General features: G+C 39.5%; 1 protein-coding gene across 1 annotated transcript in view; it reads right to left on the reverse strand.

Moving 5' to 3' along the window:
- Positions 1-25,529, reverse strand: part of SPTLC3 (serine palmitoyltransferase, long chain base subunit 3) — an 83,023-nt gene that overhangs the window by 28,305 nt on the left and 29,189 nt on the right. Inside the window, exons 2-6 of the mRNA XM_009073432.1 lie at positions 25,255-25,446; positions 23,508-23,662; positions 22,417-22,565; positions 11,076-11,200; positions 9,018-9,111 (exon numbers count right to left, since the gene is read on the reverse strand). Of these exons, the coding sequence (XP_009071680.1) occupies positions 9,018-9,111; positions 11,076-11,200; positions 22,417-22,565; positions 23,508-23,662; positions 25,255-25,446 (715 nt within the window). The remainder of the gene's footprint in view (positions 1-9,017; positions 9,112-11,075; positions 11,201-22,416; positions 22,566-23,507; positions 23,663-25,254; positions 25,447-25,529) is intronic.

Here is a 25,529-nt window from a genome sequence, read left to right on the forward strand (position 1 = left end):
TCCAGGTGGGTCTCACAAGAGCAGAGCAGAGGGGGAGAATCACCTCTTTTGACCTGCTGGCCACACTTCTTTGGATGCAGCCCAGAATTCAATTGGCTTTCTGGGCTGCGAGCACACACTGCCAGCTCATGGGAAGTTTCTTGTCCACCATCATGCCCAAGTTTTCATCCTTAGTGCTGCTCTCAATTACTTCCCCACAAAATCTGTAGGCGTGCCTGGGGTTGCCAGGACCCAGATGTAGGACTTTGCCCTTCATTTTGTTGAACTTCATGAGGTTTGCATTGTTCCACCTCTCAAACCTGTCAAGGTCCCTCTGGATGGCACATCCCTTCCCTCCAGTATGTCAGCTGCCCCACACAGCTTGGTGTCATCAGTGAACTTGCTGAGGGTGCACTCAATTGCAACTGTCCATGTTGCTGACAAAGATGTTGAACAGTATTGACCCCAGCACTGACCCCTGAGGGACACCACTCGTCACTGGCCTCCACGTGGACAATGAGCTGCTGACCACAACTCTCTGCATATGACCAGTTCTTTATCCACTGAGTGGTCCATCCATCAAATCCATGTCTGTCCAATTTAGAGACAAGGATGTCATGTGGGACAGTGTCAAATGCTTTGCATAAGTCCAGGTAGATTATATCAGGTGCTCTGCCCTTATCCACCAATGCTGTGGCCCCATCATAGAAGGCCACCAAATTTGTCAGGCATGACTTGCCCCTGGTAAAGCTATGTTGGTTATTACTAATCACCTCTTTGCTTTCCATATGCCTAAGCATTGCTTCCAGGAGAATCTATTCCATGATCTTGCCAAGCACAGAGGTGAGGTCTATAGTTTCCCTGGTCTTCTACTTTCCCTTTTTTAAAAGTGGGGGTTATATTTCCCTTTTTCCAGTCATCAGCAACTTCATCTGACTGCCAGGATTTCTGGAAAATTATAGATAGTGGCTTAGCAACTACATCTGCAGCTTCCTCAGGAGCTGAGGATGAATGTTATTGGGTCCCATGGACTTATGTACATTCGGGTTCCTCAGTCTCAAACCTGATTCTCTCTTACAGTGGGCTCAGGGGTTTCATTCTCCCAGTTTCTACATTTGTCTTTCTCAACCTGTTCAGTATGGCTGGAGCACTTGGAGTTGAAGACTGGGGCACAGAAGTCATTGAGAATCTCAGCCTTTTCTATGTCCAGGGTATCCAGGTCCCCTGTTTCCTTCTGGAGAAGGCCCACGTTCTCCCTAGTCTTTCTTTTGCGTTCAGCGTATCTGTAGAAGCCCTCTTTAATGCCCCTGGCTAGCCTCAATTACAACTAGGACTTGGTTTCCCTGACCATGTCCCTGGCTTCCTATACAATTTCCCTGTATTCCTCTCAGGCCATTTGTTCTCACTTCCGCCTCCTGAAGGCCTCATTTTTCCTCTGAGTTTCCTCAGCAAGTCCTTTTCTATCCACGGAGGCCTCCTGGCACTTTTGCCTTATTTCCTCCTTGTTGGGATGCATTTGTTCCTGAGGTTGGAGCAGGTGATCCTTGAATAACAGCCAGCAATCTTGGGCCCCTCTACTTTCCAGACTTCGTCGCATGGGACTCTGCCAAAAAGGTTCTTGAAGAGGCCAAAGTCTGCTCTCCTGAAGTCCAAGGCAGTGACCTTGCTGCACACCCTCCTCACTGCCCGCAGACAGGGGAGAACCTCTCTGAAGGAAGAGCTTGCCTGAATTTACACATAACATAATCCTGCTGGAGTACAGGCTAAGAACATGCCTGTTTGCAGGATCAGGTCTATCTCACTCGCTTTTCAATGTCTCATTCTGAAAAACAGGTATGTGTGACCCTTTCCAAGGCCTGTAACAGTCAACATAATTTGTTTAGATGCAAATGTATTTTACTGACCTTTTTATTCTGTGCTTGTAGTACCTTATTTGGAAAGGGGAGATAGGGAGGAAGACAAAATCTGCAACCTTTAATATTCCCCACAAAAGGCTGCTTCTGTTACTCAAATTAAAGTTGCAGTGTTCTATGTGCTTGTGCCTAGGCTTTTCAGAAAGTGGGACATACTGAACAGCAGGAAAAAAACCCAGTGGAACCCCGGGTGACTTTCAGATATCAAATCATTTGCCCATTATTTACAGTTAGACTGAGAAACTGAGATGATGAGTTGCATGAGTCCATCTTGAATAATCAGTTATAGGGAAAATAACTGTCCTTCCTCATTCGACCATCATCAGCCCAGGGTTTTCAGTGGCAAGGGCTAACAACCACTCAGCAGCTCAGGAGGTGGTGTTAATAATTTCACTTTATTAATTAGTCAAAGCACAACCAAATCTATTTGTGTCTCACTTTCCACCTTCTCCCTGTGGCATACTGACTAAATATGGAGGATAAAGTTTCCTAAGAGGGGACACTGGATCTGTCAGTGGATCAATGGACTTGCATAATCCTTGTTTGGGATCCTTCAGAGTTACTTCAACAGAAATACCAACAGCACAAACTGCCAGTGGGCTGAAGCGAGTCAGGACCTGGGCAGGCAGCAGTGTGTCATGCTGCCTCCAGTGCAGGTGGGACACCAGGCTCCTGGACGGGCCCCTGCCCTCTTCCAGGCACACTCAGGGAGACATAGTGTCTCCACCCCTTATCCTTACACTGCAATGCTGGGGATGTCATCATCATTCCTCTGCGTGGGCTGGAAATCTCCTGTGTGATGTCAGCTGAATCCTGTTTAATTACCATAAACAGGCTACAACTACTCTTGTCACATTCTTCTTTCTTCTGCTTTGTGTTCATAACTCTGATTTTCAGTTTCTCCCATCTCGCTCTCTCATGCAAGTTCGTGCAGACTCTCTGGCTACACATGAATATCTTTCTTCAGAACGAGGTGGTGGGAGCAGTGATTCCTGCAGCCACAATGACAGTCTGAGACTCCCCTCCCTGCCACTCGATCAATACAGATCTCTGTGCATGTAAAGAGCACTTGCTTAGGAAAGATCCCTTTTCACAGTCTGACATGACTTTCTCAAATCAGAGGGCAAATGCAGACACAGCATGCTAGGAGCAGGATATACCAGTCTCCTCACTGTGTCAGCGTCTGTATGTGTCACAGGGAAATACATGTCAAACTGGATTAGGCTGCAGTCCACCTATCTGGTACAATAATCTTGTCTCTGATAGTGGCCAGAGGCTTTAAGGAGGACAAAACCTTAATGGATAATGTGCTTTACATCCTGCTCTCCCTTCTGAAACTCAAGGGCCACTTATACCTTTGGAAAAAAAAATTCAAAATTAAGGAACTGATCTGTACTAAGCCACTGTAAACTGTTTGGGTTTTGCAACCAAAGAGTTTTTTTCCCTAATTGTTACCTGTTTATTAAGCTCTTTCATTTTCCCCCTATTTTATTTGCTTGCTTGCTTAAAGGCATGCATTTACACTTTGCTTCTTTTAAAAAATCTTCTTTCCTTCTTTTTAGCTAGTGAATATATTTGCACTGAAAGGTGAAGGCCTTCTGCTACCTCAAAATTACTTCAGTATTACCTACAACTCCTTCAGGTATCTGTGTTTTCTGTTTAACATGTCCTCATGGCACTCGTATCTGAACTGCAAAGCAATAATTTGACTGAGCAGACAGAAATGTCAGAGCTGGATTAACATAAATTCACAGCTGTTGCCCAAGTAGGAAACTATACTTTGTATGGAAACCTGAACAGCTCACACCTGTATGACACACTTTTGTCATCAACCACCTGATCTGTGAGAACCCAAAAAACTCCTTACTAATTTCACAACGCTGAAAAGGTGCATAAGGAGGAACTAGGAAGATACTACCCTGGTGCCCATTTTGGATGTGGATTCAAAGATTAGAGACCAGATGTTCACCTAACCAAGCCTGTGCCTTGCAATAGCCTGCCCTCCTCGTAGGATCACTTGTTCTGAATGCATGGTGAAGTGCCCTTGCAATAAAGAGAACTGGAAATATTTTTCCCACATGGCCTGATTTCTGTACCTAGTCACAAAATTCCCACTGTTTACACAATTGCAAATCTAAACCTGAAAATAGGAATGCAAATTTTTGCTTGATGCTAGATGGAAAAAATGTAATAGAATTAGAAAGAATGAACAAATCCTAAGCCTTGTACAGTGCTTTCTTATACAGGCTGAGAAGAACAGAACTCATTTGGCTGTAGATAGTCCATAACACCCTCATCTGTCCACCGAAGGAACACCTGACAACATTGTAAGACCCAGAACTGTTGTGACAGAAACCCCTTCGTAAAATCACAGGTTAAATATTTGGTTTTGCTTTTCAGGTTTTATTGGAAGGGTCAAGGGATTTTGGCTAATATTTAACCAAGACAAAGGTCAGAGGTCCTGAAGAAGGGCTTTTACATATATGATATTCTTAAAAGATTGTTTTAGAAATTTAAAAACAAAAGGCAGGTGATAAGTCAATCTCTCCCTGAGCAAGGAAATAAAAGCATATGATTTTAGCCCCCATATAGCTGAAAGAGTCGCATGCTTGTCACTTGGGGAGGGTAGAAGAAACTTCCTGGAGCCCAGGGCTGGTGAGGGTAACATCAGAGACACCTTCTGGCACAAAACTAACCAAGGCTAGGCCACTACTGCCACAGAGGTGGGGAGATGTTTTAGCCTCCCACCTTCTTCCACTGCATTCCAGCTGTTGGATCATGCTGCTGGCTGCATTCCCAGTGTAGCAATGCAGCTCTTTGCTAGCTTCCTGAACAAATCATTGCCTGGGAAATGGTATTCTGAATGGTGCCCACACCACAGCAGGGGAGACAAAAGGCAGATGCTTTATGGGCAGGCCAGAATTATTTTAGTCCACTAAAACACTACTACATACATTTAGGACTGCTCAGGTGCTAAAATAAAAAATTTTAAAATAGTTTTAAATCCCCTAGACCTCATCCTCAAAGCAGGGGCTCCAGGGAACTGAGCTTTGCAGCTAGCATCCACAAAACCTCACAAATCCCTGGAACAGAAAGTCTCTTAAAGGCCAAACCCCTGTGCCATACTGGTGTGACCTTAGCAGGGTGAAGAGCCGAGACAGTGCTAATGAGAGCCCCAAAGAAGGGGGCTCCTTCTACTGAAGCCCTGTTCAGCAGCTTTTAGTCATGGGTCCGAGATGGAATATTCACTTTAATTTCTCTCACATAGATGATCTGTAGGTATGTGCCTGTGCATTTCCCTCAGCCCAGGCCTGTAAATTCCTGTCTATTTACATGGAAGGGATTGTTCACTGGCAGGCAGGATGCAGGGCACATTCCTATGTCCAAATAAAAATAGACTTACAGGTCCGCAGCACATTTTTGTTCTATTAGTCACCTGGAGGCTTGGAAACCTTCTCGTACACCTGTGCAATGTTTTTGTCAAAAAGGTGAAACCTCCCAATGCCTTTTATTTTACTTAGGAGAAGCATAGAGCCCTAAAAATTTTATCTGTTCTAGAAAAACTATTCAGATTTTTTTGGTGAAAAGTGCAATGTCTGTGACAGCCACCCACTTAATAAAATAGGATTTCATTAACTTTTGTAAGAACAATAATTATATAATACATAATTAAGGTAATAGGTAGAGATAATTTCTTGGCTTATTAATGAAATATTTATTAATAACAAAAGTGCAATTATTTACTTGTGAAAGATGACAAATCAATCCAGTATTACAGATTAGATGCTTTTAAATAAAATAACACAGTTTTACAGAATTAGCTGTAGCACAGCCTTTGAAGGATGAAGGTACTTCAGCAGCAAGTTTAAAATGGCAGCATTCACTCTCCTTTCTGTGAAATATTGTTATCACAGAAAAAAATTTCCTATTATTTTTCTTCGAAAAATATTTTTTCCGTAACAGAGTGGGGGAAAGGAGAGAGATTTACTAGCTTGTTAGAGAGGGAGGTTACTAGCACACACCTCTGCATTTTTGGTGCATAATATTCAGCTAGTTCAGAAAATATATAATTGCTTCACTAAATTGTTACATAATTATTCCTCCTCATTTTGATAACCATTTATAACTGCAACAAACATTCACACCTCACCCTTCTCCCAGTGTCTCTTCTACACCTACGCAACCAAGGAAGTCAGAGCCAAAGTAAATATGTTCCAGGCAGTTTTATCAAGAGTATTACACAGCATTTCAAGTGGCTGATGTAAGCAACAAGGAGCAAGGAATAAAGTCTTAATTTCCCAAGTGGCATTTTAAAGCAAAATGGGAACTTCAAGTTCTGTAGCCCGATTTGAATTTATTTTGATTCTCCTACACAGACAGCATGTCTCAGGCATGTGGTGGTACTGCCTGGTATCACTTCCTCTGTCTTTAGTGTACTGGGCCAAACAGAGTGAGTGTGTTTCTGCACCTTGCTGGAGAACTGTTCCAACTGCTCATCAAAGGGCCCTAGCCATGCCTTTGACATAGCAGCATCCTCCAGTTTGTGTCCAGGACCAGGTTCTTTAAAGGGTCATTGATTTTGTATTTGAACTGACATAGATCAATCCCCTCTCCTTGGAAAGAAGAGGCAACAGAGTATTGCCTTTTTTGACTAGAACACATAGGAAGGTTTTAAAAAGTAAGACAAAATGCATTATTACCTGGTGCTGAAATTAATGCTTATTAAAGTGGTAACTCAAGGTGCAAAGTTTTCTATTCATCCAAAGGACCAATACAGGACATGGAACCTTGCTTTCCATCAAGCAGTGTGACATGGAGAATGGCTCAATTCATCTGTTCATGAGCATGACAATGACAGCACTAACATACTATGACAAATTTGGGCATGGCCGTTTGCATGTTATATATCCACACATTAGTAAGAAAGATAATCTGGGAGTATAAGCAACACCGTTTTGACCTAACAAAACAAGCATCTGCCTAACTGAAAAAAACCCTCCCAGCCCAAGCTAGAGGTTTTGGTTGTGTGGCCCTGAATTAATTTTCTGTAAACTTGTGTTTGACAAATCCACAGAGAACAAGGCTGTCTACTTTGTTTTGGGTGAAGCTCTGCATCCTACAAAGGCAGTCCTGCTGGATTATGCTTTCCACAGCTATGTCCTCCAATATAGATCCTACCTTCTCCAAAGCAAAAGGCACATATGTACATCTCTGCATGTGTGATTTTAAAAGCTGTTGGTGATGTGTAACTCATGGGTGTATGACTCAGGAAGTATTTAAATACAGAACTTTCTAACCACAGAACTCTTAAACTGAGAGACTCAGTGGGCCAAGAGAAAGCATGAGCATGTGAAGCTTCTTCACACAAAGTACTCTTCAAATGCAATGTATGTTCAGATTCAAGGGCTACAAAATCATGATGACAAAAGCTGTCACTCAAATTCCAAACAGTATATGCTAAAGTTTCCACAGTTTCACTTTGAAAATAAGTTAAGGTGATGTCTCAGTAATGGCATATACGAATGCCTTTTGCAAATCATATGTTAATCTAGAAACCAATGAGTTTTTCCAAAGCAACCTGCATGGGCTTCTACTGAGGTTTTCTGAGGGACCGTCTACATTTTCCAGTGCTGGATTAGTGCTGTTTGGATAGCTCACTATTACTTTTAGTTTTACACATTACTCAAAAGAACATCAGCTTTAATTTATCATAAGTGCATGGAGAGGCTAGTTATGTATCAGGTCCTGGAGTGGGGAATGAAATACTGAAGGGTGGTTAGAGACCAAATTCCTGAAATTGAGAATGAGAGCTCCAGGTGGTGTCTTCACAGCTGAGAGTAATACACTCCTCAAACTGGAATGTTCTTTGAAACACTTTGGGAAGTGACACAAGCCAGCTGGGCTGCGTGCAGCATAATGGGTGGAGAGGCTGAGAACATTTGGATTTAGGTAGTGAGAGGTCATCATGCACAATGTGATGCAAACCTAATTTTGAACAGAATAAGGCATTGAACAATTGAGGAAGAGCTGAGAAAAGACTGGTATAGCAACTATGCTTAGCACATCCAGACTTGTGGGAGTGAACCAAGTTGGGGTATACTACAGGTTAATCTATGAATAATTAGTTCTGTAAAAATATTCAGGTTCAGATGATCATTAATTCTTGAATGATCTTCAGAAATTGCTTCTTTCCCAAATTATGAATTATATTAATTATAACAACATCTTATATTATAATTATAGTGTGCTTTTCATTCTAACTCATCCTTAGGCCTTTTACTGCACATGCATAATTCATTTTTTCTCTCCTCAGGGCTGAAAACAACACTTAATAAAGAAAAGTGACTGTATTAGCTATTAACAAAGGTGGTCAGATCTCTTTTCTCATTCCTCACCACTTCTCTAGCTTCTTAACCTCCATTGCAATCACTGCCTAGTGGCAGCAATGGGGATGGAAAGGGGAATTGTAATGGGGAATAAGGGAAAAGAACAAGCTCTTGCCATCAAAGTCAGTCTCAATGTCTATCAGTAACCACAGCAGCATTAACTAAATAAAAGTTAAAAAGCTCAAGTATTTTAGAAGATAATTATATGACTCTGAAGTTAGTATGTGATGTCTATACTAAAATTCTACTTCAAAGAGTGTTTGGAATGATGCTCTTGATACAACCAGCTGCATCTTTGGTATTAGACCCCTGGGAATTTAGAGTAACTGTTTCAAAGTAATGCCATATTAATATAACTCTGGTTGCACTGAACCTGCTGGAAACAGAGGCATGTTTTTTAAAGTATGTTTTTACTATTTCGGCTATAATGACAGTAACAATAAAACCTTTATGACAGCACACAGTCATTTAGCATGCCAAAAAGAGCAACAAGATTAAGACTCTGCATTTTGAAATTAAGGTCCAACCTGATGACGCAAATAATTCACAATAGCAATTATAGTATTGTACTCTTAATTTTTCCCATTAGAAATCATTCATCATATTAGACAGTTAATCCTTCTGCCTGGACAAAAGTATTATCTGGGAACTGACAGCAAAGCAAGCATTGAAAGAAAACATTCTTGCCTTTGAGGTGTGAACAACCCTCTCTCTAAGTTTTTCCAACTTCAATACTCACTATTATGCTTGAAGATTCTAATAGTGGCGCCTGAAAGCCTCGCACCAAGAACAAGAGAAGTGTGGTTCAACTCATCACTTAAAATGAGGCAGCCCTGTGGAAAAAAATACAAGCATCTACATGAATTGGAAGGCTGTTGACATGTGTGTGCCAGCATATACACGTGTCTATGATATAGCATTTTGCACCAATTAAGCTGTAAGTATTGAACATGAACTGGATTTTCTGCCACTGTTCTGAAGGTGTCAGGACACACTGCAAAGGCAAGCAGAAACTGTGGGATCAGATTCTCATGCATTCCCAGGTGGTGCATAGGTGCCAAATATTTCCTGCATCGGGAAATCAGTGAATAACCCTAGTAAAGACTGACTGCTTTATAGTAAAATCAAATGATGCTGCTTCCTCTATAATCTGTCTACAGGCTATTTTGAGTTGTAGCGAAAATTCAGTCACCACCTGATATATAAAGACTGTATGACAGTAGTGTAAGGAGGAGTAATACTCAGTCTGGACTGATATCAGGACTTTGGGCTGCAGCAATGGGATAAACTAAAATAGAAAAGCAGGAGAAATAAATTTGTATATTATATTAACTCATAGCTGAAATTCAGGCCTGAACCCTAATTTAGCTCTGCTTTCTATTAAACATCTTGTGCTGTGGTTTTATTACCCAAAGGACAACACAACTTTAAGTAAATACTCATTTTGGAATCATGGATTAAGCCTAGGTTGAGAGGTACTCACACAATCTGCCTAGAGACTGGCATGGAGAACTAACAGTAAGAGTATATGCATCTTGACAAGAAAATTTAGCTGCTAGGCTTAAGTAGAGAGGAAAATACAGGAACAAATCTCCCAAACATAGAGGAGTTACATAATATATATATATCATAATATGGTATAATATTAGTCTATACTGAACTATTAACTATATAAATATATAATACATATCTTTATTTGTACCACTTATGTCTAAATATTCCACCTCTGACAGAGGCTTGAGTCTCCACATGAGGCCAGCTAAGTGAGAGAAAATTATTTTACACCTAAGCAAGGGACAAGTGTCTTACGCTATGATGTATATCTGCAATTCCACAAATTTACCTTCATAATTTCTCTCCATCTGTTCCCTTTGAAACTGCTGGATGAATTCTCCAGCACAACTGCAGATTGAAGTTCATGTTCTAGGCAGCTGAAGCAATTCTCTCTGCCCATCCCTTGTATACATGTATTTTAGAAATCTCTTGCAAAAGCTGGATTCATCTTAAATAGTGACTGAAGAAGTGACTTCACCTCTGTGCTGGCGTTTCAGAGAAGTCTTGATCGTACACTACACAGTGAATTCATTTTATCTCCACCAAGAGGGTAATAACGTTTTGTAATTGCATGACACATTTCATACTGTTCCACACTTGCACGAATTAAAGAGGAGCTATCTGCTTTCCCAGCTAGCAGGAGAGCTTGTGATGTCTGTAGTTGGGATTGACAGGATGATGGATATTCTTGCCTTTGTGTGGAGTACCTCAAATTGGAGACTAAATCCCTTCAGCCCCAAATAAGGACCCAACTTTTGTAATTTGGTCACACCTTTAGACTTGCGTTTGCTGCCAGCTTTCTTTGCAGGGCTGGCTGGAGCTCTGTTCATCAGGAATGCTAAGCACTGTGCTTTTACTTTTCTGAAAAAATTATCCTAATCGTCATCTTGCACCACAGGCAGCTGGGCAATATTTCTGCAAGTAGCCCAAATACTTCATCCCACAACACCTGGACATGGGATGCAACATTCGCTTACTTTTTAGGGAGAAGCAACTTCATTAAGAGAGGCTAAACAGCTCTATCACTGATCCTTAAACAGATGTTAGGTATGTGTGACAGCAACACTCAGAGCTAGCAAAAAAGATGAAGGAGCATATTTAGTTACGAGGCCATCAGACTTATGACTCATGCACTCCTGATACCAAGCTTTGTTCCTCGATCAAGCCTTTCCACTTATTGAGAGCCCAGAATACTGGTATGGTAGTAAAAACAATAAATTGTGTTCCTTAAGGAAGTACTCACCTTTCCAACAAGGGCTGGAATATTCATTGAGTTAGTTGCAAAGCCCATGCCAAACACCATAGCATCTTCCACACCAAGGAACTTGGCCACAAGTTTCTCTAGTTCTACATGTTTGTCTAAGGTGCCTGCAGAAATAAGTACAGGGAATAATAAATCTCATTAAACTGTGGAAGTTATTAATTCTAAAGGTACAAAACATACAAAAGAACAGACTAGAAGTGTGTCATTAAGCTATATGACATTAAGTTCTAATGAAGGTTTTCCATTTGTATCCTGTGCATGTGGGATAATGCAAGAGAAAGCAAGGGTACAAAACAGCTATGACTAATGATAAAAAAGACTGTTGCTGTTAATGTAGCAAAGCAGTTGCTGTGGGAAAAAAATTCCTTTTTCCGTAAGTTTACTTTGAAGAGTAAATTTTTGTCTTTTTCTCCTCCCTGCTATGAGGACAAAAATACCTCCTTTTTATAGGAAATGTGGGACAAACATATTAGGCATTCTTGAGTTCTCTCTGGACGTGAAAGCAAAAACCTGTAACAACAAAATTTTTCCATTTTTTAATCAGTGCCTATATATGTGTACAGACTCCTTAATTATGATTTCACATGGATAGACATCTTTTTTTCTGCTTTGGAAGGTAAAAGCTATGCCTCTCTCCATAACTCACAACTCTCCTCTTTCCTTCTTCTCAACAGTAAACAGAAATAATAAGGTAACACTAGAGAGCCTTCTTTATTTCATGTTAATTATCTAATATTAGTGCCTGAAGTTGGTAAATAAATAAGCTGCTCCAGCTATCAAAAAAAAGCAATATCTTTCCCACCCAACTCACAGTGGAGGATGACAAAATATGAAAGGCAACAAACAAAAGATTGGTGTTAAGAGACTGAGATAACAAATAACTTTGAACAGTAATGAATCATCTCAACTTGCCAGCTCTCTAGTCTTTGGTTGCCTGGCTGTGCATTGCAGGTACCAAGGCAGAAGGAACTCTTACAGGATGATCTGTGGGGAAGAAAAGAGAGTGGCCTGTGGATTCTGACAGAGCATTTCCCCTGTGAATAAGTCTGTAATCAGGGAGGAGAAGAAAAAAATCAGGCAAGTGAATATCTCACCTCACTTGCACTCCACAAACTGATGTCGCAATGATATAGGCAAAGCAAGTTACAGTTGATGGGAACAAGGAAGATGTATTCACTGTGATGGACAAAGGGCAGATGAATGGAGGAAATCAGAAGCTTGGCTAGAGTGCCTCAACAAGAATGATGAGTCAGGAAGATGATCTTACCTTCATCATGGAGGAGAGCTCATTAAAAATAATCAAATATAAATGGCAAGAAAACAGTTTCAGCAACAGCAGTAACTCAGCTGGTTACAGTGAAGGAGTTTTAAATTTTTTCCCCTCAATAAATATCTAAAATAAGACCAACATCCACTTGGATCATGTGGCTTCTGGAAAAACCTGGATTACATGGATAGTAAAGAACAACAGTGCTGATTTTGCACAGAGCCTGCCTGGGTTCTGCCAGACCTGAGCCAATTCTGTCACAGCTTCAAGAGTGTCTCTGCATGCCTTGTATCCCACTGGATATACATGCAGCTGGGTTGTGAGGTAATGTGGCACAGAAAATTTGGCCCTGCAGAACCTCTGGTAGATGTGAGATAACTCTACATGAAGCTCTTTGAGGATGGCTACATTTTGCATTGGTGGATCCCAAGATACACAAAGATATGTGTTGGCTTTACACACAGCCACTGCTTAGTAGCCAAACTCCATGAAACATAAAAACCACATAGTGTTTCAGAGCTGAGCTGCTCACTGGAAATGTGGGAGAGAACCTATGCCTTAACTTGTAAGCCTAGTAGGCCTCAGCATGTATTTCTACTTTAAGTTCTCTACTTTTTTTTGCATCTTGGGCCCACTTAGTCTTCAGCCTGGTTACAGCACTCATTGATAACTAAGGGTTCCAGCATGGTCAGCAGCCCTACAGTTCCCTGCAGATGTTATTTTGTCAGCTGAGGATTATCAGTACACAAAAAGATGACGAAGTGTGAAATGAAGGCTTGAAGCCAACCACACTATGGGCACAGGTTGAACTAGGAGAAGGTTTGTGAAAACACAAGGAACAAGCAGTGTGTGCTTTGCAAGACAAGCATTTTAAGGCATGACACAACTGTCCCCAACTCTTCCAGGGGTAAATCTGACATTACTGGGGTGGAGTTAAATTGCTTTTTGGGGTTGCATCATCTGTTTTTACAAACAAGAAAACAAGAAAAGCCTGACTTGCTACAGATTGTTCTGTACAAGCATCTCTTAGATGAACCACAAAGGAACATCACATTTTGAACACATTTTTATTGATTTTGTCATGGTGAAGAATGAGACATTCTGAAAGTGATTGATTCCTACTTATTATTTACTAACCCCAAGAGTGAATGAAGATGATATTGTATATCGATATTGCCTACAAGTCCTGGAATACAAATTGGAATCAATGGGGGTTCAGTTTGCAAAACAAAAACCTGAATGACAAGAATTTGCAAAATGAGGCCTGGTTTTGGATTACATTAATTATCGTGGCAATATTGTAGGTGGTAGGTGAGGTGTTGCAGAAGCAGTACAAGCACATTGGTACTGACAGTGGGAGGTTCATGACAGCTGTGTACATTGAGTAGAGATGATAAAGAATATCAGCTTTCATTTTCCCAGGTTAAGAGTAAAAGGAGTATTTAATTAATAAATGATGCAATTATTTAGTCACATCAGAAGAATTCTCCAGTATTGATTGGTTCTTGGACAGTGTATAAATAGCACAAATTATATCGCTTCTCTCCACTGGAGGAAACAAGGGGTCAGATACGCTCTGCTGTATTGAGGTTTGTCCACTGTAATTCCCAGCTGGTCACAGCAACCACTGCAACAAGCATAAACAGGACTGACAGACAGATGCAAACTTGATCCAAAGGAACTGGCACAAGCTGAAACATCTTAACTTCTCAGAAGAAAGGCAGTAATTAGACTGCACTTCATTAAATACAACCTAAGAAGTGTCAAGTCAGGTCATCATGGCCTTTAAAATGTCTTGTAATGTGCTACATTCAAGACCAGCATTGTGATCTGATGAATGACAAGTGATGTATTAGGTACAATTTTATTAATACACTGTATACACAGATACCTTCTACACTTGCCCTATACATAGACATTAGAATTTTTCACCATACTTTTACCTGCTCTGATTTTTATGCTGACTACAGCTTGGTTTTACCCAAGAAATGAGGATACAACTAAATAATATACACCATCTTACCAGGAAAGATTTAAGACACCCCTCCCCCCAAAAAAAGAGAAAGGCACCTGCATCCATAAGAGACAAAATGAAATCCTTTTTAAAGTTGTTCCTCCCTTCTGAACAGCTGCATGCCATACAGTACAGCAGGAGTTACTGTGATTTGAGACTTATAGGTATTAAAATCGAAGATCTTATCTAAAATGGACTTTCACAATAGTAGCCACCTCCACAGATTCCCACACTTCTCACAGCAAATCCCCTCCTTTTAAAAATCTGATGACCCAGTTCCCTCCATTAACTTGCCACTGCACTTTGGTGACAGGGAACATGAAGCACACTGTTTTATCAGGTTTTTTATTTGGCTTACCATTGGGCTGAAAGTCACTGTCAGTCTACTAGACAGAGCCTGAAAATGCACTTCCCATAATCCAAGCAGTCGTTATTTAGCTTTGACACTTTCAGCTTGGACAAGGTGGTTTATGCCACTGGCTAGTCTGCCCAATAGAGTCTTTCAGGTTCTTATGCACTAATGACAAGGAGTGGTTAAACTGGCAACACTGGCAACAGTATCCTGTAATAGAATTTTAGGTCTGGAATTCTGAGGCCCAAAGAAGACAGAAGAATACCTGCTCACTTCCAGTTAAACAAAAGCTGAAGGAGTAAACTGATATAAGCAACAAGTCATTGAAAGAAAAAAGAACACTTGGGAATCCTATGCAACCCTGCTGTGACTCACTAAGGTGAATAAGAAACATTATACTATGAAAATGAATGTTTATTAGAAGCATTCTGAGGAGGGTTGGGAAAAGAGCAGAGCACCTAAACTTCTGTGTCACATTTGAAACTTAAGGTTACAAACTCACTCTGGTAAGATATTTGTCAGAGCTAAAAAATAGTATTATCAAAACACATACACACTTTTACAAAAGTGAGATCGGATGAGTTATTAATAGAAGGATGAAGAAACAGAAGATGTAGGAATAGAATTATTTATTTACACCATGCTACCACAGTGGATGATGCAGAAGGTATCACTGTCCTATAAAGCCCACTACCACAGCGAAGTCTAAACTTGTACAATAAGACATATTGGCAAGAGAGGGAAAGAAACACACTGCCATATTATGTAACTGCCTCATTTAACAGTGCATGTGCATAAAAGAGCCTCAAGTTATAGAAAGGAAATACTCAAGTTTTCTTAGCATTGCCACCAGCTGATAGGGCTTTCACACCACAAAGATGCTGCAGGTGTCATAGAGGTAATCATGTACTTGTGTAATTTACTGATTCTCAGAAAAAAATTAGATTCATTTTAACAAAACTTCCAGTTTAATTTAGATCTTCCGATTTTGTTTCCTCTTTTCCTCTTAGAAAAATACAAGCTTAAAACCTACAGTTTAAGTCTAGCTTCTTCATGCCAAAGCTTGAATCTCTGTACCTTAAGTATCTAAATATTTACATGTACATAGATAACATCATATATTGGAGCTATTTTAGGTTTTAAACAAGTCACACAACCCTCAGTTACTCTGGTCACCGTCAGTTCCACCTGCCAGAAGATGGACTATCCAGAACTTAATCTTGCTTTGCAGAGCATACTTGTGCAATTGTGAAATACAAGGAACAAACCTGACCCTTTGATCCTAAGTTGGATTAGTTATTTATGAGATGGTAGGCACGAAAAGGAAAACTATATTAGTAGGAGATGATAAAAGAAAATTCCTCTCATGACTTGTTTCCTAATTTATACCATACCCTATCAGAAAGTAGCCAAGGTTATGAAATATATTTATACACACACACACACAAAGTATAATTAATGTGGCTGTATTTCTCCTTAAACTCTTACTTGGAAACTGAATTATTGGAACTTCAGTTCTGTATCTTCTTCTAACTGAAAAATGGACCATTTATTCACATTTGTAAATACTGAGTTTAAAGTGAGCTGGACCTAATTAAAGCTTTGAAGTGCTATAAAAGAAATAATGGCCAAATAGCTATTTTTAGCTTCTTGAAATGCTGCTAGAAATTCCTATCAGACCTTAAAACCTAACAGAAGGAAGTGAAGGGGATGGAGCTACTTTTGTAGTTTAAATGTTGGCACAGGTTTTCAGTTCTGCATTTTAGAAATCAGATCACAATCAAGTGTAAAACATCCTCAAACAAACAAAAAGCCCACAACTGAGTGCAAGTTAGGCATTAAAGAGCAATCTCCTAACCATGCCCTCCAGAGTGAATCACCCTGCAAGTGTTCTCTGCAGGCTCCATCTTGTCTTTCAGTCCAAGGCATAATCACAGGAGAAGGATTTCAAAAGGCAGGAATCCTGCTTGGCTGCTTAAGTAGCACTAATGATACATTTGCTCCTGTTACTCACGTATATCATCTCCATAAGGAATAAAGGTGAGTTAGATAAATAGAGCATTGGAACTACTAGCTGTCCATGTGACAGTCCTGTCCCCAGTCTGGTGCTAAGGAGTGTTCAGGGCACGGTAATCTACCTTATCTTAAAAAAAGTGTAACTTTACTGATTGTCTGTGAGCAGCAAGCAAGAAACTAATTTGCATGATTCTCTCTTAATAATTTTCAGTTATATTGCCTAGAAAAGCCTGTCTATAGAGTGACAGGATGTGCTCAGACAAAAGGCTTGTGAGTCTGCCTCCAACGGTAGCCAACTCCCACTCCAGCTATTAAAATACACTGATTTGCATGGAGGAAAAAAAGGACTTCATATTCAAGTTGCCATTCTTCATTTTTTCTCACTGTATAGAGGGAATATATGCTATTTCAAATGTATTTAGATCCCTATTTGCCAGCATTTTTATTAAGCTAAAAATAACATTTTTGAGAGGAAGATTAATAGAAAAAAACATGGTATAGAGATTTTTTTGGGGGTAGTTTACATGAAATACATTAACATTTTGAACACTCAGTTACTTGAATAGTTGATGTCTAGTTACTTACAGAATTACAGAATGAATCATATAATGTTTTGGTTTGGAAGGGACCTTAAAGAGCACTTAGTTCTACCCCCCCTGCCATAGGCAGGGACACCTTCCACTAGATCAGGTTGCTCAGGGCACCATCCAGCCTGGCCTTGAAAACCTCCAGGGATAGAGCATCTGCGGCTACTCTGGGTAACCTGTGCCAGTGCCTCATCATCTTCACAGTAAAGAATTTCTTCCTAATATCTAATCTAAACTTACTGTGAGTTTGAAGCCACTTCCCCTTGTCCTGTCACTACATTACATGTTAAATAGTCCCATCTCCATCTTTCTTGTCAGCTCCCTTCAGGTGCTGTAATGGGCACAATTAGGTCACCCTGAAGCCTTCTCTTCTCCAGGCTAAACAATGGCAATTCTCTCAGCCTTTCCCCATAGGGGAGGTGCTCCATCTCTCTAATCAACTTGACGGCCTCCTCTGGACTTGCTCCAACAGGTTGGTTTCCTTCCTGTGCTGGAGACCCCAGAGCTGGATGCAGCACTCCAGATGGAGTCTCACCAGAGAAGGGTAAAGGGCCAGAAACCCCTCCTTCGATCTGCTGCCCACACTGCTTTGGATGCAACCCAGTGCACAGTTGGTTTCTGGGCTGCAAGTGAAGATTGCTGGTTCGTGTCTACCCTCTCATCCACCGGCACCCCCAAAGTCATCGGCAGGGCTGCTCTCTATCTGTTCACCCCCATCCCATATTGATACTGGGGGTTGCCCCAACCCAGGTGCAGCACCTTGCACTTGGTCTTATTAAAACTCATGAGAGTCCCATGGGCCCACTTCTCAAGCTTGCCCAGGTCCCTCTGGATGGCATTCCGTCCTTGAGGAGTGTTAATTGCACCACTCAACTTGGCATCACCTGCAAATTTGCTGAGGGTGCACTTGATCCCTTTATCTATGTCATTATTGAAGATATTTAATAACACTAGTCCCCATACAGACCCCTGAGGGACAACACTTGATGTCTGTTGGGACTCTGATCCATTGACAACCACCCTCTTGATGCAACTGTCCAGCAACTTTCTTATTCATCTACCAGTCCACTCATCAAATCCATGTCTTTCCAATTTAGAGAGAAGGATTTGTGGGAGGTTGTTTCAAAGGCTTTACAGAAATCCAGATAAATGGCACCTGTAGCCCTTCCCTTGCCTATTGATGCAGTCACTCTATTATAGAAGGCCACTAGGTTGTTATGATTATTTGCTAGTCAAGAGGTTCAGTATTAATGATTGTAAAACAATGGCCATAGGCATATAAGCAATAATATAAATTAATATTAAACAACTAATTACATAACATAATGCTAAACAACTGGTACTAAATGAACTGCACCACACAAAAGGTCCTTTTTTGCCCATAACCCTTCATCTGACAGTGGCCTTGTACTGATGTTTGGGGTAGAATGAAAGCAGGACAAACATATATAGTATCATCCCAGCTTCTAATTATTGCAACATAAGGACATCCTGAATCAGATAACAGTTTGGATATTTCTAGTAACTGTCAATGATCTCTCCTCTGCATGTGACCCTTAGAATGTAAGGGAGTGTGAAGTTCTGGCATCTGCATCCTTCTTTGAAATGAATTCCTTCAGGTCTGACAGGTTCCAATGTGGAGAGCTGCCTCCTGTATTTAGGTAAAAACCTTCTACCAGCTTCATAAAATGCCCTGTAGATCTGGTAGTGGAAGAGACAATGAATAGCCAACCCTGATCACTCTTTCATGCCACACATAATTTTGAAGATTTCTTTACTTTCCCCCTTTAGGCTCTTTTTGAGCCAGATGACAAGCACTTCTGACAGCTGAAGACAGCAAGCTCAGTAGTTCTTCACCAAGAAGCTGTTTGAAGCCTTTGATGATCCTTGCTGCCCTTCTCTGACACTTTCCAGTTCTGCTAAATATTTTTGATCAGAAGTGCACAGAGTACTCAAAACAACAGCAAACAGCACCTTTATGCAGTAGCATGCTGATGCTCTATGGTTGGCTTTCTGTTCACTTCCTAATAATTTCTAGTGTTTTGTTTGCTTTCTGACCCCTGAACATTAAGCTTTCTGACCACTGAACAATAAGCTTTCGCAAAAACTTACAACTCCAGGATCTTGCTCCTAAGAGATAATAGCTTGGTCTTAAGAAAAAAGGAAAATATTTTTCTTTCACATTGAAAGTCCCACGAAGGCCTCAAAAATGTGTCTTAAATGACACAATTATACTAAGAAAGTGATTTATTATTATCAGTTAAAAAGGGCATGGAATTAAAAATGGAGTGAAAAGCCTTAAATCTTTTTTATGGAGGACAAATCTAGGCAGGCCAGCCACTGTTTTTATCAGTTTTCTATGCTTTGGTGCTCTCACAGGAATGTGAGTTCATGTGGCACGTGCACTACTATTTTAGAGGAAGCATGAGCTGAGCTTCACAGTTCTCACTGAAGTGAACTTCCGAACTATATTTACATATAGTCTTGAGTTACTTTTCTGGGAATGTAGAACAATTGTTTTATATTTAACAAGTTCTGGTTTCACTAAGTTTCCTTAATAAAGCACAGCTTTATTAAGCTATAAACGACCAAGTTGAAATACCCATATTGACTTATTCTGAGAGCAAATTACTGGCAACAATATTCTGATATGGCAGCACTGCATACCCACTCCACAGTCTGCACAGTTATAAAAGGAGCAGTTTGGGCAGAAGACCGCAAAGGACAGTTTTTGTATTCTTTCAAACATCACTCACATTACTTTTTTTGGTGTCTTCTATGTTTTCCCTTCTCTCTGAAATTTCTGAAAGTAGTAGAATGATCCTTCTCAGAGTCATCACTACCTTGTGAGATCTTGGTAAAACTCCTAACATGCCAGACACTTAAATGCACACAAGCAGAACAGCACTTTCAAAGTCAATTAACTTGAAAATATAAATATGTTCAAGGGCTTTCTTGGATTAGAACCCCACAAGCAATTTACAGCCTTGGCTCCTGCAGCTCATTGCATTTTTACTTCAAACCACTTTAGCTCAGCCAAACAATAACAAAAGTTTTGAAATGTGATCTGCTCAGGAACAAACCCATTCTGTTTTATTTATCTAAGATGAAGATGACAAATGATAATTAAAAAAGGTAAAACCTTTCTTGAAGACCCTTCCCTATCTCTCTCTTGAAAGTACACATGTATATATATTTCACTCAGAATTTTTCAGATCTGTTCAACTGTGATGAGACCAGAGCTGAAGTAGCACAAAAGGGAAAAGGAACAAGGGAAGAGGGTATCCACACTATGAATAAGAAGCTGTTTTCCTCAGGCTGTTTATACAATTGTTGGTGATACACGGGCTCCAACAGAGCCAGGGCCAATGAAGGAACCACAGCTCAGAGCTGCCCTGCAGAGCACAAGTTCTCTGTTACCTGTCCAGGACAAAATGCTGTGACGGTTCATCCTTTCAGCTAAGTCAGGTCTTAACACTCTGCTTTCCTTTTTTATTAAGTCAATGTCTAAACTGCTCTCTGAAATTCACTCCCAAAAGACTGATACAAGACTCATACAATGTTCTTTATTTATAGCCCATTCTTGCATTGTGAATAGTCTGGATGCAGTTCATGGGACTGTTTGCTGTGAAAGCAATTAGAATGAATCTAATACCTTGCTCAAGACAATTTTGAGTCCAGCACAGGAGGTTCAGAGGAAGAGAAAGCCCTAGAAATTTCTACATATTAACTCTCAAAACAGACTATATGAAGTTAGTGAATATGATTTTTAATATCTGAAGACAGATTCAATCTTTTAATAAGGTGGTATTTTTTAAAATAAGAATAAGTCAAAGTTAAAGTCTTCCATGAAAAAAAATTCACAGAAGCTAAATAAGGAACACCAGGCATAATCTTAGATGTTATGAAATCAACTTGAAATGTTCTCTGACAAAACAGAATCCAAGAGAAAGACAAAGAGAAAGCTTCTTTCAATATCTTAGATAACTAATAATGGTGACTACTTTCAACCATGCAATTCAGGTTAAACAATATATTACAGTCACCAGATGGGTCACTTACAAAAGGAAAGTAGGGTCAATCTGTAAACCCTCTCTGAGTGGTGTTACTGACATAGTTATTGGCAAGTTAAACCATGGTGACAAGATAAGAAGCAGGTCACATGGTGTGCATTTTTTTTTTTTTTAGAAATGAGACTTTAAATAAAAACTCAAATTAAATACAGTATTTTTTCCATAAGGTTTCTGAAGGAACAGAGTTTACTTTGAGAGATAGAAAATGATTTTTTTTCAGGTTGCTAGACTAGAAAAAAAGAAGTGTATAAAAGACTTCCCCATTTTGGGAAGCCTACCTTTTTTTTTCCTATTTTTTTTCTTTTTTTTTGATAACTTCCAAGAAAGATAAAGCCGGAAGAAAAACTTCCCCTTGCATTTCTATAGCTTGAAATTGTTTTCTGCAAAATGTAAGCTGATCATACCATCAGGAATTCAAGGCTTTCTGTATAAACATACAGTTGAAGATAAAACTACACGCAGCCCACAAACTAACAAAGCAGACAAATCATAAAGGACATCTAAACCAAAAAATCAGATGGAGCTTTCCTGAATTTATTCCTTAGAGGCACACTAGAAATTTCTATTTTTTGCCAATGATGTCTCATAAATACATTCTTAGAACATGGGATTAAAAAAGAAATTATGTTAAAGCTCATTTTACTAATCTGAAATCTCTGTGTGTGGTAACTGATATAAATCTGTGATGCAACTGAATTTGCCCTTGAACAATTCTTGAAGTCTCGATGTTTATTTTCCTTCTTTTAAAAACTAAGCCTGTTACTTCCATCATTAAAAATCCCAGGCCACTATAGGACACATTTGGTTTTGCTTTTCCAAAAATCAGTATTATTTTCCCTTTTGAAAAAAATCCTTATGTGATAACAAATAAGACACAGCATCCCTTTTAATTGCAAAACAAGTAATTGCTGATGTGATTAAAATTCTCAAAGTATCCAGTTTCTTCAAGATATCTGTAAGTAAAAGCATATAGTTACAGAAACCTTGGTGGCCATCTGGCTGTTTACTCACCCATTTCTTGTCTGGTACTGCAGATTCCTGTCCCGTATTTTTCTAACTCTATGGTCACAGTTTTCAAAGCATTAACATCTGTTTCTGCAAAGCCGAGGTAGTTATAAGAACCCATATTGATAACATTCTTGATAGTCCTTCCTGTAAACCTATAATTAAAGCAAGTTTTAAACAATAGTACAACTTTTCCTCCAATCCCAAATGAAAATAAAAAAACATCCCAAACTTTTCCCAGTGAATTTTGTTCCACTGTCAAATTCTTATTTAGGGACTTACAGTCCTCATACTTTAACCACCCAAAGGTTTTTCCAGCCTTTCTCTTTTTTTCCTTTTTTTTTTTTTTTCCTGACTAAATACTGCTTCTTGTTCAGAATGCTTTCTAGATGCCAAGTTGTAGATGGCAGTATACTGCTATTAGGTGAAAGGCTGCTCTTATGGATTTAAATAAACAAACAAACCTAGGACTTTATTTAAGGAACAGCTTATAGACACTAATTTTTCAAGCAAATTGTCAACAGATTCCACAAAGTCATCAGTGTTCTCACACACAGAGAGAAATTAAACATGATGAAAAAGTTGTAGGAAACACTGTGATACATTGTCAATAAGCTGAAATATAGCCAACCTACACACTGCCTATGTGGTGAATTTCCATAGCTATATAATTCTGTTGTGATACACCAAGAACTTCAAGCTGTAATCTGCTTACAATCCACTGCCAAATACTTACAATGAAAGTAAGAAGCCACATTTATGCAAGGCAAAATATTATGACTTAAATCCTAACAAGGGATACAACAAATTTTGTTATAATATTCTGAGCAAAGGTCTGTTGCTATAATTGAAGTGTCAGCAGTCTTACTTGGGTTGACCCAGCCAAACAAACCCATTTGTGACTGAGTTGGAAATCCATACTGCATTTTCAAACAGTATTCTGAAGAAAAAGGTCAGATTGTCAGCTCAGTACTGATTTCAGAAAAGAAAAAGCTGATGCATATTAGACAAGGATCCAGATGCAACTTTCTATGCTTTGCAGATGTATCAGGAGTATTCTTATGAAGCTGACAGCTGCAGAGTGGAAGATGACTCACCTAAATGTCCAGTTGTAATCATCTGTAACACGTTCCATGAGGTCAAACTGTGGCCCAGGGACACTGCAAATTGGACGATTCCAGTTATCCCGTATTCTCAGATAGAGGTTTCTGGTGAAAAAGTTCTCAAAATCTTGATAAAGTGGCACAAAATCCTGGTTTGGAAACATGCACAGGGTTATGTTGCTAGGAAATGTCTGTTTCTGTACCCATGTCATTCCCATAAACAAGGAAAAGCTGATTCATTCATAAACAGAGAGCTATAACAGACACATGTTCCTATGTCACATACAACTCCAGTCAGCAAATATCTTACTTTAATCCATCTGAAACACAGTATTGGATTTTTTAGGGGGTGGAGTGTTTTGTTGTGTGTTTAGTTTGGGTTTTTTTTTTTGGTTTTGGTTGTTTTATTTTTTTGAAATGGTCAACAAGTTGGTTTAACTCTCCATATATATTTTCAAAGTTGGAAATGGAAAATATCGAGATTCTTTCATTTGGAGAAACTGATTGCTTCAAATTAAGCATTTTGCTATGTGTGGAGCAGGTTGCAAAACTAGGACAAACTCCTCATTATATTTCACTAAAATGCTGGATACACTAGATAAAAACTTGTCCAATGTAAGTGATTTGGGCATTGCTGGCCTACTCTGGACAGTAAAACAGTGAATTAAGGCAATTGGTTTGGTTGACAATTAATTTCTATCTATGGACTTTACTTGGAAAATAGTTATTTCTTTTTTTTTTCAAAAGGTATGGAATCTAAACAAAGCTTTATATCAAACAGCAAAATATCCAAGTTGGTCACTGGATACAATAAACTGATAACATGGCATGTAGTTAACATATGTGGGAGAATTAAATGAGCATGTAATCCACAGTGGATGACAAAGAAACTTAACTGGCACATCTGGAGTCAACAAATGACCATGTCATCAAGAGAATTGCAAAGGATATTCATTATGTTGTGTATGCATCTTTGAAAAGCCAAAGCAGGAAACAATTTCAGGAATTTTATTTGCAAGATGATCAGTAACACTACTCATGTTTTTCCTTCATTATGCCAGGTGTTACTGTAAATGATGACTCAAACTGCACAGAGAAGGAGGAGCAACCAAAGAATCTAAACAAAGTTGAAAGGCAGTTTAGCTTGCTAAGGTGCAAGTTTCACTTAGAACTACATGAGATGTAAAAATTTCTAAGTCAGGACTTGCAAAAATCCAGGCTACATCCACTCTGTGCTGGCACTACAATTCCTGAGTGCTCTGTGACCAGCAGTTCAGCAAACATAAGCTGAACTCAACAAACATAAGCAATTATAAAAATATTAGCACTGCCTATTGCTCTGAAGGACAATGCAAGACAGCTATATGGGACAAAGAAAAATTGGGGTTTAAGATGTTTGGAAAAATGGTCTATTTAACCATAAGGCATTTCTGAGTTTTGTTTTTCTGTGGATTGACCTAATATATTGAGATTCTATTTTGCTGAGAGTATTATGACTTTTGGAACAAGGTGAATATCTCTCTGCATAAGACTCACGATTTTTCATATATATATAGGTATATATTGGTACACATGTTTAACTACCCTGCAGTGTGTCATTCCTGCCATTCCTCTCATCCCTGTGCAATGTTCTTCTCTAAGATGAAAGCTGTCTGTCTTGTTACTTTGACAGGCTGTCGTGAATCACTTGCAAGGAGGGGAAAACTCAGCTGTGGATACATAATGTCTTTTTCATACATACTTTTTGTTGTTCTCTCTCTGCAGCAATGTTACGTTTTTCTAGTCCCCAGGCTCTCATAAAATCTCGCAGGTAGCCAAATATTGTTCCCACTCCAAAACCCAGGAAAGTAAGAACAGCAACATACATAGGTGCCTGTTCAAAGTGCTCAATAAATGTTCTTTTGTAGAGTGTTCCATTTGATACACCATTCTTCTGAAAATATAGAACAGAAACTCATGATTAATACATTTCACCTCATGAAAGCTCAGACCCTAGACCCTGAGGCAAACCTTTTC

The sequence above is a fragment of the Acanthisitta chloris genome, unplaced genomic scaffold, assembly GCF_000695815.1.
Source record: "Acanthisitta chloris isolate BGI_N310 unplaced genomic scaffold, ASM69581v1 scaffold5894, whole genome shotgun sequence".
Classification (NCBI taxonomy): domain Eukaryota; kingdom Metazoa; phylum Chordata; class Aves; order Passeriformes; family Acanthisittidae; genus Acanthisitta; species Acanthisitta chloris.